This window comes from Podarcis muralis, chromosome 2 (genome assembly GCF_964188315.1).
Source record: "Podarcis muralis chromosome 2, rPodMur119.hap1.1, whole genome shotgun sequence".
In the NCBI taxonomy this organism is placed as follows: domain Eukaryota; kingdom Metazoa; phylum Chordata; class Lepidosauria; order Squamata; family Lacertidae; genus Podarcis; species Podarcis muralis.
The window spans coordinates 33,048,261-33,062,448 of NC_135656.1; the positions used below are offsets into that span (position 1 = coordinate 33,048,261).

General features: G+C 49.7%; 1 protein-coding gene across 4 annotated transcripts in view; it reads right to left on the minus strand.

Moving 5' to 3' along the window:
- Positions 1-14,188, minus strand: part of SPATA20 (spermatogenesis associated 20) — a 49,498-nt gene that overhangs the window by 16,088 nt on the left and 19,222 nt on the right. For all 4 annotated transcript variants that reach the window (XM_028716643.2, XM_077924152.1, XM_028716658.2 and 1 more), the window contains exons 12-15: positions 13,429-13,597; positions 7,843-8,045; positions 5,889-6,088; positions 4,642-4,722 (exon numbers count right to left, since the gene is read on the minus strand). In XM_028716643.2, coding sequence (XP_028572476.2) covers positions 4,642-4,722; positions 5,889-6,088; positions 7,843-8,045; positions 13,429-13,597 — 653 coding nt within the window. The remainder of the gene's footprint in view (positions 1-4,641; positions 4,723-5,888; positions 6,089-7,842; positions 8,046-13,428; positions 13,598-14,188) is intronic.

The window sequence follows — 14,188 nt, forward strand, 5'->3', positions numbered from 1 at the left end:
TTCAGTAAGGAAGGTATCAGTCATAAGGAGGCGGGATGTAGCCTAGCAAATGTGACAGCTGCTGGAAGAGCCAGCTGCCATCACAACGTAAGAGTCCCGCTGAATCCAAAGGTCCATCTATTGCAGCATCCTGTTCTCACGGTCGTCAACCTGATGCCTAAGGCAAGACCAAAGGCAGTACCTGAGCACAACAGCATCCTGGGAAGCCCATAAGCAGGGACCTGAGATGCCACCTTACAGGCCGCACACTATAGGAGGCATCGAGATACTAAAGCTCTGCTGATTCACCTCCCCACCGCCACCCTCATGACTTACTCAGGCAAAAATAAATCACCCTTGAAAATACAGGAAGTTGAGGGGACTTCTGGGGGTTTGTCACTCATGTTAAGGCTTCATAATCTTAAAAGCTGACCAAGGAGTGTGCCTATGTCTTCACATAAAAATAATCCTTGTGCTGCATTCCTAAAAGCTCTGGGGAGGACCTCAAAGTAAGAGCAGCGCTGGAGGCTGCGTGTGGAGATCCTCAGAGCCACATTATAGATACAGGAAGCCCCGTCTCAGGCACTTAACAGCCTTACCAGGCTGCCCATGCTTTGAGGTCCTCCCAAGGGCTTTTGGGAAGTGTGGGCAGCCCAGGAGGCTATGGGATGGAATCAGCACAAGGGTTGTTTTTAGCAAAACACACAAACACCTCGGCACCCCATCACATCATGAAGCCTTAAGGCAGAGGTGGGAAACCCCTGGCCCACGGGCCTAATGTAGTCCACCAGGCCTGGCCATTTGGCCTGTGCCAACCATCAGCTGGGCTTTCATAGCCTCCCCTTCCTGTCAAACGTAGCCTGCGGGAGGTGGTGGAGATAAAGATCTATCCCATTGGTCGGATCCAGTCCTCCACCGTAGATTTAAATAAGTGACAAGCCTCTGCTGCGTGAAAGCTTCACTGAAGTTCCTCCCTGCAACCCCGAAAGAGGCAAAAAAATTGACTTACTTTTCTGGGGTGCAGAGTAAAGCATTTGGCAAAAGGGGAGAGCTGGGTTGTGCCTACGAATCTGGCGCAAAGCATGGCTTTCTGAGATGTCCGGCTGCTCAGTCCACTTGCCTCTTTTCAGGGATCCCAGTATCTCCCCTGCCCTCCATCTGTCCCCAGCAATTCCACTGCCCCCAAACAGCTGACACCCTTACCACCTCTTTTCCTCCCCCTGCTGCACATCACTGGCAGGCAAAATAAAATGGAATGGCAAGATGCTTCAAATAATGCAGCCAAAGCAACTGACAGCATTTATCCCAAGCTGCTAGAGCAGAGCTTTCTTCAAGCAGAATCTGGCCCACAGAAGAAACCAAGACACTGGCAAACCTGAAGCACAAAGAAACAGACTGACATATCCCGGGACACCCTAACTGGTATTAGACAAGCCTCTGCAATCAAAAGCCCAAGCCTAGTGCATTTAACCACCGCTCTCGTGCATCCTCTCTCCAGAGGAGGGAAATAAACTCTGCAGTCAACAGTCTGCCTGTTGTCATCCAAACCGTCCATTTTGCTAAGGAAAAGAGGACATTTTTCTGCATGGGATCTGTGTCAGCTTTATGACTCCAGATGCGTGGGCAATCCAAGGATGACAGCTGGGCGAGACGCAGGCCACAGCAACGTGTGCTTAGCCCCCCAGAGAGGAAGTGCTGAGAACCCCATGCTAAAGCATATGTGGCAGCTGTCGGAACAACCTGCTTCCCAGGCAGGGGCCAAAAGACAAAGCTGCTGATGTTGCCACTGTTAGATGAAAGCAGCCCCTGCAGTATGAGACAACGCAGCCTTTACCTTGGAGAAAGAAGGGGAAGCGAGCTGGAAGGGAGTGTCTGGGAAGTAGAATTTATCCAACAAAGGCAAGAGGGCAAGGAGATCAAGGAGAAGAAGAACAGAGAGAAGCAAAGAGACATAAACAACCCAAGGCCTTCTTCATACTGCAAGGATTTCATCCGACGGTAGTCAAGGCAAGCAGCTTCGCTTAGAGCCTACAGATCAAGCAGAGTGCTGCACCCCAATCTGAAGGCAGGCAAATTTTGACTTGTGTGTGTCTCTCCCTCGCTTGCCTAGCAAACAGCTTCATGGAGTGCACAAATTCAGCTTCAGAAAAGTTCGCTGCCTTTGCAGACGTTTCAGCGTTTGCCAGTTTTCACACAGGCCTTAAAGGATTCTGCCAGGAGGCACAGCTTGTCGAGCACAACAGGATGCGGCAAAACAGCCATGTGGTGGAGACAGAGCTTCTGCAGTCCCCACTTCCAGGAGTCTCTGTGTTTTTCAGTGACCTCCAGAAACCCAATCCTGGGGGGAGAAACATCTAAAATCCGTAACTAACAGTGCAACCCTTTGCCTTCATTCCTGCAACATCTACTGGTCACGCAATCTGGCCCTCCTTATTAAGGCGACGGCAGCTTCAATGTTCGAAACTCCCATTGTTCTAGGCGCATTTTGCGACAGGGAATTTCATTAGCGTGAGCAGTTTCTGAGCTCTGGGCGCAGTACTGCACCTAAGATATCAAATTAAAACTGAAGAGTAGAAGGAAAGGAGGACCTTTTCCTGCCTCCCCACTTCCAGCTACTCTCCGAAGACTGGAGAAGAGACCCTCTTAAGAATATTAGGCGGGTAGGCAGGGGAAGGAGCAGACCATGTGAAAAATGAATGTAATATTTTAGCTGCAATTCATTCATTTTCAGCTTTGTATTCTTGTTACTACAAAGCATGCCTAGACATTCCGTCGCTGTGCCCATAACCTAGGTTTAAGGTGCCATTGAGCTCCTAGCTTCCATTTCTCAGTTTCTAACACTGGGCAGTTTCACAAGGGTGTCTGGAGGTCCGAGGAATTAAAGGCAGTTACTCTAAGCAGGCTGCTTCGGTAAGCAGACCAAATAGGTGCCTGGTTCATAGCTCTGAAGAGAGCCACTCTGGGGTGGGGCTTTTCATCTCATACATGGGTCTGCAGACTAGCACACTGGCTAAGAAATAAATCACATTGTCTTGAGTGCTCATTCTTCTTACAGTATTCAGTCTAGGGGGCTGGAGCTCTTGTGGGCAGGCCAGCGACAACATCCCCTGCCATTGTAACCCCACCATTTCTGTCAACCAAACACAGCACTTCCTTGGGTTGTTGGCAGTGATCAGTCATACGCCCTGCCATCTTGATCCCTATGGTCAGCCAGCCTGTATCCAGCCTGCCCCCCCCCGATTCCGCCCCCCCCCCGAATCTTCTTTTTACAAACATTATTTTTTTACTGGTAACAAAAGAATCCAACGCAGACATACAAACACAGGTTGTAGGCTAGACAGCCATAATAGCTACGTTTGCCGCACATTTGAAGAGATAATACTAGGGTACTGACTGATCTTGTACAAAGAAATGGACATCACTGTATGGATTTCAAATATCACCCCTCAACATACTGTTCACCTTGATTGCATCAAGCCAAATAACCTCTCCAAAAAGACATTTGAAAACGCAGAAAGCCTGGGCCCCTCTGGGTTTGAACTGATGTATGAAATAAAAGGTCTACATCAAATGTGCCTTGTGTGATTTCCACCAAGGCTAAGTACGAGACCCTATCATGCCACCTACATACTGTACTTTTCTTGGTGCCCTTCCAATGATGTATAATTTCCACGAGTGGCAGTAAGTGGATGAGTTCTCCGCACAATAGTGTTATTCTGCTCCCCAAATCCTGGATCTTCTAGTACAGGGGTCAGCAAACTTTTTCAGCAGGGGGCTGGTCCACTGTCCCTCAGACCTTGTGGGGGGCCGGATTATTATTTTTTGAGGGGGGAGAACGAATTCCTATGCCCCACAAATAACCCAGAGATGCATTTTAAATAAAAGTGCACATTCTACTCATGTAAAAACATACTGATTCCCGGACCGTCCGTGGGCCGGATTTAGAAGGCGATTGGGCCGGATCCAGCCCCCGGGCCTTAGTTTGCCTACCCATCTTCTAATACAGTGGTACCTCGCAAGACGAATGCCTCGCAAGACAAAAAACTCGCTAGACGAAAGGGTTTTTTGTTTTTTGAGCTGCTTCGCAAGACGATTTTCCCTATGGGCTTGCTTCGCAAGACGGAAACGTCTTGCAGGTTTGTTTCCTTTTTCTTAACACCGTTAATACAGTTGCAACTTGACTTCGAGGAGCCTTTTTTGAGGTTTTTAAAGACTTTGGTGATTTTTGAAGCTTTTCCAAAACTTTCCCGACACCGTGCTTCACAAGACAAAAAAAATCGCAAGACGACAAAACTCGCGGAACGAATTAATTTCGTCTTGCGAGGCACCGCTGTATATTTATTCAACTTCAGGTGCAGGAAGCCTCAGGCCCTCCATAACAAGAGCTGCGGTCCAGCAACATATGTACGGTCGCTGACCCTGCTTTGCCTCTCTCTAACCATCCATCAGTTTGCCCATCAGACCTGACCTAGTGAAGAATCTTGTGGCTCTTTGTTGCTCTAAGGACCTGCTCCCTCTGGGACCTCCCCTTCACTGGCCTTGACTTTGTGAAGGTCACCTTCGTCCCGGTCACCGACATCCTGCAAGTGAAAACACCTGGGCCAGAAGACCCAGAAGAAGCACAAAAGAGGGAGGAGCCATCTGTCCGCTGGTGGGTCTTACCCTGTTTGGAGTGTACGTGGAATAATAGCAGTGCAGCAGCTCTCTGGTGTCTTCTCCTGCTGGGTCACCACAGATAACAACCTGCCCAGAGAATAAAGCAGAATTAAGGATGTGCTCCAAATACTTCTCTAAAGAGCAAAAAGCAAAACAAACAAAAAAACAGGTGGGAAAACACCTCTGCAGAAAACAATGAGCTATACTCTGCTCACAAGCAGTGGTGAAACATGTTGCCATGGGTCCCACGGGCCCATCGCAGGTGACTCTCTCAGTGTGCATATGCAAGGGGCCTGTTCTATTTCTGGGCTGAATGCCTCAAACCTTTCAACCGATAAAAGACTCAGGAGGGATGCAACCAAAGGCCGAGGAACCCTCCCTCTCCACCCTTCTCCTCGTACACGCTTTATTTTAAAGTTACATTTATATTACTGGATCAGATTGTTCTAAGGTGTGTGATCTTTGTCGTACATTTGGTAGTTTCTTCAGCTTGTAAACTGCCTTGTGTGCAGTGATATAGAAAGACGGTATACAAACTGGGCTGGCTGAATCCAGCCCAGAAAATATATACAGTGGTACCTCTGGTTGCGAACGGGATCCGTTCCAGAGGCCCATTCGCAACATGAAAAGAGCGCAACCCACAGCGGCGCATGTGTGCACGCGCGGGTTGCGATTCGCCGCTTCTGCGCACGCGCGTGATGTCATTTTGAGCACATGCGCGAGCAGCGAAACCCGGAAGTAACCCTTTCTGGTACTTCCGGGACGCCATGGGACGTAATCTGAAAGAACGTAACATGAAGCGGACGTAACACGAGGTATGACTGTACTGAAGTTCTACTCCTCTTGAAGGGCAAAAGCCTGGAGAGCTCAGTTGGTTACAGTGTGGTGCTGATAATGCTAAGGTTGCAGGTTCGATCTCGGTATGGACAGCTGCATATTTCTGCATTGCAGGGGGCTGGACTAGTTGGGTCCCTTCCAACTCTCTGATCCTATGAACTAAAAAAATATGAGAACATCCCTGCTGGCTCAGGCCAAAGGAGGGAGAAATGGGCGGGGGGGGGGTGAATGGTGGGAACTGGGGGGGTAGGGGGAATGGTCTCCCCTTTCCACCCTGACTTCAGCCACTTTAGAAAGGGGAGCAAGGATGCTGGCAATCTCCTCTGGCTATCTTCCTGTGGAGTGGAGGCTGGGGAGTGCCAGAGGTTCCCCCTACCTCTTCTCTTAACATTAAGGAGGAGAGCCCAAAAAGTTACCTGCTTCAGGGTCCGGTGGAAGGCTGCAGCAGATCGGGCCATCTCTGGGAGGACCACGGGGATTTTCAGCAGCCTCTCTGAGAAGGCAGCCAGGATCTGCCCCGCTTTCTTCACCCATTCCTTGTGGCCGGTGTAGCTGGCTGCCCGCAGGAGGTTAGTGACAGCAATAGAGTTGGGGCAGGGCTCTGCGCCGTCTTGATCTGAAAGTGTGGGGTGGGAGAAACAGTAGTCAAGTCAAGTCGCCCAGAGAGCATGAGCTTTCTGCTTGCAAATTCACAGGCCGTAAAGGAGCAGGGGTAACTAGCCTGTCCGTGGCCAAGGGTGTTTGAACTTGAGGCTCTGAAACCCCAGAGCTGATTTGCAACCCTGCTAAGTGGCATTTCAGAAGCCCTGGGACAATATGAAATCTGTGACCCTTTGCACAGGTAAGGTAAAGGTAAAGGGACCCCTGACCATCAGGTCCAGTCGTGACCGACTCTGGGGTTGCAGCACTCATCTCGCTTTACTGGCCGAGGGAGCCGGCGTACAGCTTCCGGGTCATGTGGCCAGCATGACTAAGCCGCTTCTGGCGAACCAGAGCAGCGCACAGAAACGCTGTTTACCTTCCCACCAGAGCGATACCTATTTATCTACTTGCACTTTGACGTACTTTTGAACTGCTAGGTTGGCAGGAGCTGGGACCGAGCAACAGGAGCTCACCCCGTCGCGGGGATTCGAACCGCCGACTTTCTGATCAGCAAGTCCTAGGCTCTGTGGTTTACCCACAGCGCCACCCGCATCCCATTTTGCGCAGGTACTTAGGAGTAAATACCTCTGAATTCAGTGCGACTTATTGCCAAGCAAACAGGCACAGGACAGGGTTATTACATCCTGGCCTAACTTTAAAGTGGTTGCTTTCTGACCTTAACGGGCAAGGGGTCCTGTCTCCCATGTCCCTCTTAGCTGTTGGGAAATCGCTCCCAGGCTGCCCTCCCAATCTGTGATGTCAGAGAAGCTAAGCCAACAGACAGCCTCTGAACCTCACCCATCGTGTACATATATGCTGCAAATCAGGTCGCCCCACTCAGCGCTGAACACCGACAGCCTGTAGGTTGTGAGCATGCTAATGTAACATAGAGAGGCCGCAGTGTGATAAATGCACAAAGCAAGCGGGCTGAACCACCAGGCCTGTGGTGCCTCCTCAGAGTGTGTGTCTACAGCAGGCAGAGAGATGCTTGGCTGATGCACATCTCTGCACCAACCCACGTACCAGGCTTGAAACTCCAGCGCTTGTATCTTTGAAGGCTGGAAAGTGGGGCAAGAGGTGGGGTTGTGGATTAAGGAGACATTTCCCTTAGGCAAGGCTTCACATTAGCCTCAGGAGATGGATGCGGGCTTATACCAAGCACAGAAACTCGTTTTATGGTTTGTTTGTTTTTAAGCACAGGCACTGCAAACACCAGGAAAGGACCTGTCAGCATTTCCATACGACCCTACTCAACCGTTTTAAAGTTAGACCTAGCTGGATGAAATGGTCTTTTCCACTGTACAGTGGTACCTCGGGTTAAGAACTTAATTCGTTCTGGAGGTCCGTTCTTAACCTGAAACTGTTCTTAACCTGAAGCACCACTTTAGCTAATGGGGCCTCCCACTGCCGCCACGCCTCCGCCGTGCAATTTCTGTTCTCATCCTGAAGCAAAGTTCTTAACCTGAGGTACTATTTCTGGGTTAGCGGAGTCTGTAACCTGAAGCGTATGTAACCCGAGGTACCACTGTATTGCTGTTGAACCTATTTCCATAAGGGAGAGCGTCAGCTGTTTTATGGTATGTTTGTAGATTGTCAGAAAGCAATCCATACATTAATAAAATATTTTTAAAACAAAAAACCCAGATATTTGATTAAGGCTCTCGCTCAGCCACTGGGGGGGGGGGGGGTTCATGCCTGACGGTCTCGTCTCTGAGGGGAAACACGTACCATCCTTCATGCGCAGGAGCAAGGAAGGGTCGCCAGCCTCCGTGGAGAAGTAGGCGAAACCCTTTGGATCCCAGAAAAGCTCGTCTTGCTTGTGCTGCAGCTGCACAGCCCACTCCAACCAGCTCGGGTTCAGCGAGGCCTCATAAAGGTCAAAGAGCGCTTGGATGATGAAGACGTAGTCCTCCAGGAAGCCATGGATGGAGCTGCACAGGGCCACAAGAATGCAATGGAGCTATGTCGTCTTAAAATAAAGTTTCTTGTTTAACTAACATAACGGGCACGGCAGGTGGAGGGCGTCCACTCTCATGATATCCCAATGTATGATCTTAGCTAAGAGCTGCCACCGCCACCCCACAGCCACCATGGCTAATAATACTTTAAAAATACGTGGTTGGTTGGTTTTTAATGCTCTTTCTTTTGTTTCGCCCACAGTGTTTGGGAAAGACAGCATAGCCAGTTAAAGAACACTAGAGGGGAATCTATTGGACTGCCCTGGCCAGTGGCGAGGGGTGATGGGAGCCGTAGTCCAACAATGTACAGAGGGTCACGAGTTCCCCATCCTTTGCATAGAGGCTTCTGCCTTCCCGGTCAGAAACAGTTGGGTAGCAAAGCCCTTTCAGAGGTAGGCTCCCAGTACATTTCCGAGCACAATTCAAAGTGCTGGTGCTGACCTTTAAAGCCCTAAACAGCCTCGGTCCAGTATACCTGAAGGAGCATCTCCACACCCATTGTTCTGCCCGGACACTGAGGTCCAGCGCTGAGGGTCTTCTGGCGGTTCCCTCGCTGCGAGAAGCCAAGTTACAGGGAATCAGGCAGAGGGCCTTCTCGGTAGTGGCGCCCGCCCTGTGGAACGCCCTCCCACCAGATGTCAAAGAGAACAATAACTACCAGACTTTTAGAAGACATCTGAAGGCAGCCCTCTTTAGGGAAGCTTTTAATGTTTAATAGGTTATTGTATTTTAATATTCTGTTGGAAGCCGCCCAGAGTGGCCGGGAAAACCCAGCCAGATGGGCGGGGTATAAATAATAAAGTTGTTGTTGTTGTTGTTGTTGTTGTTGTTGTTGTTGTTGTTGTTGTTGTTGTTGTTGTTGTTGAGTCCTCCATAAAGCTGGTGCTTCAGCTGAGATTCCTGCATTGCAGGGGGCTAGACTAGACGACCCTTCCAACGCTAAAGCTCTATGATTCTGTGTTTCCTTTACTCAGGACATGTGAGCCCCCAATATGTTACACAGAAACCTAGGAAGGGAGCCTTCTACCAAGTTAGACCAAGTTGGGTCCACCGACGTCAGCATTGCCTGCACGGGCTGGCAGCACCTTTCTGGGCTCTCAGGCTGGGAGTCTTTCCCAGCCCCTCCTGGGCATTCGAGGTATTGAACCTGGGAACCTTGCTGCTTTCAATGCAGCTGCTCTACCACTGTTCTTCTCAGCCTGACAGGCAAAGAGGAAGAACCGTACTTCAAACCCTGCTGAAGAGGCTGTGCAGACAGGAAAAAGTAAATTACTTTGCCACTGGAACAGGATCACCTTTATGCGGCCCTCGCCATTGCCTTTCTCCCGCCACCTCAATTTGCCAACCAGTTAAGCAAAGATCGGCTTGACATGCAGCGGAAAGGCACTATTAGCATTAAGTAGCCAAGCAAATCACACACTCTCGCACATACTTTCCCCGACTGTCTTAATCTCTATTGACACGAGCTTTGTTTGTGTTTGCTCAAGAGGAGAGCAGGCAGGCTCCTGGAACGAGTAAGTCAGGGATAAGGGTTTTGCTTGGAACCGGGAGGCGGGGGACCTTCCGAAGCTTCTGTTGCCACAGGCTTGACATCCGTTTGCCACCTGGCAGAAGGCGCCGGCGCCAGGAATGCCAAGGGGGGTTGCAGGAACCGCCCCCTCCAGGGATTGGCTTCGTTTCTCAGGGACGGCAGGGAAGGGGGTTCCCTCGGTGGCAGCTCAAGCTGTGACACATATGCCTGTGTTCTGGGCCTGCTAATGTACATGCACCTGTCCCAAATCTTTTCTTTTTTCCATAATTTTTAATTAGTTTTCAAACCATTTAACAAATTCAATTCAATTTAAACACAATACAGTGGTACCTCTGGTTGCGAATGGGATCCGTTCCAGAGGCCCATTCGCAACCTGAAAAGAACGCAACCCGCGTCTGCGTATACGCGGGTCGCGATTCGCCGCTTCTGCACATGCGCGTGACGTCATTTTGCGTGTCTGCGCATGCGCAAGCGGAGAAACCTGGAAGTAACCCTTTCCGGTACTTCCGGGTCGCAACCTGAAAGCGCGCAACCTGAAGCAAACGTAACATGAGGTTTGACTGTATTCCCTTAAGACTGCCCAGCCTTACTTCCATGTTGTTCCCATTCAAATCTTTCATCTACTGCCATATACTGTATGTAATATTTCTCTAAAGCCTATATCTTGCGTTACGTTTCTTTGCACCTGTCCTTAATCTTCACACAAACATGCTTCTCCTTGTGGAATTCATGTCTGTGCTTCTCCTATTGGATACAAGGGGTCTGGTGCCATGCGATGATCCAGAGCCTGGAAGTCCCCAGCTGAAACACGGCCTCAGCTGGCTGGCTTCGAGCATGCTTCCTTAGGCCTCTCTCTACCAATTTGCCAGGGAGCAACAGCGGGAGACAGCTTTTGCCCTCGCTTCGCAGAGGCCTCTGGTGGGCCACTGTGGGAAACAGGATGGTGGGACTAGATCAAGGTTTCCCAAACTTGGGTTCATAGAATCACAGAATCATAGAATCATAGAGTTGGAAGAGACCACAAGGGCCATCGAGTCCAACCCCCTGCCAAGCAGGAAACACCATCAGAGCACTCCTGACATATGGTTGTCAAGCCTCTGCTTAAAGACCTCCAAAGAAGGAGACTCCACCACACTCCTTGGCAGCAAATTCCACTGTCGAACAGCTCTTACTGTCAGGAAGTTCTTCCTAATGTTTAGGTGGAATCTTCTTTCTTGTAGTTTGGATCCATTGTTCCGTGTCCGCTTCTCTGGAGCAGCAGAAAACAACCTTTCTCCCTCCTCTATGTGACATCCTTTTATATATTTGAACATGGCTATCATATCACCCCTTAACCTCCTCTTCTCCAGGCTAAACATGCCCAGCTCCCTTAGCCGTTCCTCATAAGGCATCGTTTCCAGACCTTTGACCATTTTGGTTGCCCTCCTCTGGACACGTTCCAGTTTGTCAGTGTCCTTCTTGAACTGTGGTGCCCAGAACTGGACACAGTACTCCAGGTGAGGTCTGACCAGAGCAGAATACAGTGGCACTATTACTTCCCTTGATCTAGATGATATACTCCTATTGATGCAGCCGACTGTTATTGGACTACAACTCCCATCATCCCTAGCTAGCAAAACCAGTGGTCAGGAATGATGGGAAGTGTAGTCCAGAAAATAGCTGGCAACCCAAGTTGGGGAAAACTGGACTGATGCAGCAGGGCTCCTTTTTAAGCCACTTTCAGCACCAGCCGACCATCTGTAATATCAGGGTATTAATACTCAGCATGCTTTACAAAGTTTTTGCAAAGGGATATGGGCACTTTCCCCTGCCAACCTAGCAGTTCGAAAGCACGTCCAAGTGCAAGTAGATAAATAGGTACCGCTCCGGCGGGAAGGTAAACGGCGTTTCTGTGCGCTGCTCTGGTTCGCCAGAAGCGGCTTAGTCCTGCTGGCCACATGACCCAGAAGCTATTTGAGGACAAACGCCGGCTCCCTCGGCCAATAAAGCGAGATGAGCACCGCAACCCCAGAGTCGGTCATGACTGGACCTAATGGTCAGGGGTCCCTTTACCTTTACAGGCACTTCAAAGCAGAGTTTCTCAACCCTGGGTCCCCAGCTGTTCTTGGACTCCAACTCCCAGTGTTCCCTGACCACTAGGGATGATGGGAGTTGTAGTCCCAACAACAGCTGGGGACCCAAGGTTGAGAAACTCTGCTTTGAAGCACTTACGGCTCAGTTGGCACGTAACACCAAGCCAAACTATGGCACCTTTAATCCTGCGCCTGCTGTGCTATGGTTTGGTTTAGCATATCGCCTAACCCCAGGCTCATGGTTTGCCTCTTCTAGACAAACTAGGAGCTTTAAAACAAAAACAAACCTTGGATACAGCTCATAGTTTGGGTGGAGCGAGGCAAATCACAAGCCCAGGTTCAGACGACAGCCCAAGGCCAAACCATGGCTTAGCTCATCCGCGATCCAGAAGTCCAAGCATTTGAATAAAGCCATGGATTGCCTTAGTGTTATGTGCAAACAAGGTCACTGCATAAACATTGAGTTCTTTCATTTAGCATTAGCACTAAATGCCTATTTGTTAGTAAACATATGTAGACACTTTTTAACAGGCCACCCAGTGACTCGGAAAGGAGCCAAAGCACAGGCGGCTGAGAAGCAGAAGCTCTGCTTATTGCTATGAAGATCACGTCCTCCCCTGCTCATTCCGGTTGCAATCCGGAGCCATTAATTAATAGCGGTGGGAATTTTGCCACTTTGCTCAATGGAACGAAGTGATTGCACCTGCAGCGTTAAGGTCAGAGCCAAAGGTCCGGATTCATGTGATAAAGGTCCTTCCAGAGTGAAAACTCCCAATTTCATGTTCAGCATTGCGAGAACTACAGTAACTAAATTTCTGCACGCAATATTTGCGTTGCCAGCAGACTTGATTTTAAACACCGCTTATTTATTAAGACGAGGAAGTAGCATAATTGGGGGGGGGGAGGGAAATTATTGCTTATTTATTTTGCAGAAACCTTCATTTATTTATTTTTTAAATTACAGTCTGCTTTTCACCAGGTAGGTCTCAAGCGGCTTACAACAACAAAATATACACAATTTAAAACATGAATGAAACCTCAAAAAAATTAAACTTCAAGAATTAAAAATCTAAAAAAGAGAGAGAGAGACCTGTAAAACATCTGAGAAGCCTTCTGGGTGCAAAGGCCTCCTGAAATAAAATGGTTTTGAGCAGGCGCCTGAAACTCAGTAGGGATGGTGCCGGCCTAACTTCTTGTGGGAGGGAGTTCCACAGAACTGGGCCCATAACATGAAGGCACAACTCTGGCCCATAGGCAACCAGAAACAGTGCTCCCCCTGATTATCTTGGCGACTGACTTGGGCTGTACAGGGTATGGGAGTCCTTAAGTAATCCTGAGCCTAAATTATTCAGTTTTCCCACACTAGTACAAGAACGTTGAACCCACTACTTGGGCCAAGGCGGAGGAAGAAGTTGAGGAAAGAGGCAAGGCAGCAGCGAAGGGCCAGGGGAAAGAAAGCAATGAGCTGTAGGGAACGCTGAAGTCCCTCTCCATTTTGCCCTGGAAATTCTGCCGGTTGCAGAACCTGATCGCAGAATTCCACAGCTTTTCTTCCCTCAGAAGAAACAGAGGCTCAGCACTAGAGTTGAGGAGACCCAGCAGTGGAACCAATCCCAGTGCCCTGCCTGTGGCGATGCTGGTTTCGGCACGGGGGCTGAGCTACGTGCCTTTGCCCCCATGCCGCCTACCCAAAGAGCCCTGGGCCCCTCCTGCCCCCTCTTTACAGGCTTGCCTGTCATCGCTGGACGCATACCTCTTCTCCACCGCGCTTCCTTGGCCCCGGTAGCAGCTTCTGAGCAGCTTCCCGGTGACGGTGCTGAACATGTGGTGCCGCAGGAAGGAAGCCGCGCGTACGGCCCTGTCGGTGTATTCCTGCTTGCCCAAGATGGCCCCGCTCTGAGCAAAGCCGGAAATCATCAGCCCTGGGAGAGGAAGGGAGGCAGAGTCAGTGTGTTGCAGCGGCACCAACGTGGCCTCAGGCTCGACTGACGCCCCTCAATGTGTTTGGCAAAGAGAATGTGTTTCCCTGGTATTCAGCAGATGCGGAAGGCTGGTGTGGTGCGACATGCTGCTAACAGGCCCAAGTCACTTTCTCACCAAAATGGCGGCTCCCAAGATTCACTGAAGGCAGGGTGGGTGGGTGAATGAAGGCAGGCAATCCCTCTCTAGGGCCTGACTTACCAACGAGTGCACAGTCACGGTACCCTGTGGTGCAAAAATGCATCATCCTTCCACCCCATCCAAAATAATAATAATAATAATAATAATAATAATAATAATAATAATAATAATAATAATACTGGATTTGGAAGGAGAGGCCAAACATTTCCCTCATATTGCCTCCGTGGAAGATGTCAGCTGGCAAAATACCTGCCCTCAGCCCCAGATAATCAGCCAGCCAGTCTCCACAGCTCCGAAAGCGATTTCTCCCTCCGTGTTTTGCTTTTTAAATAAATAAATAAGCACACTCTTCCGAGCGGAAAGCACAAGACAGTTTCCGAAAGGAGAATTCT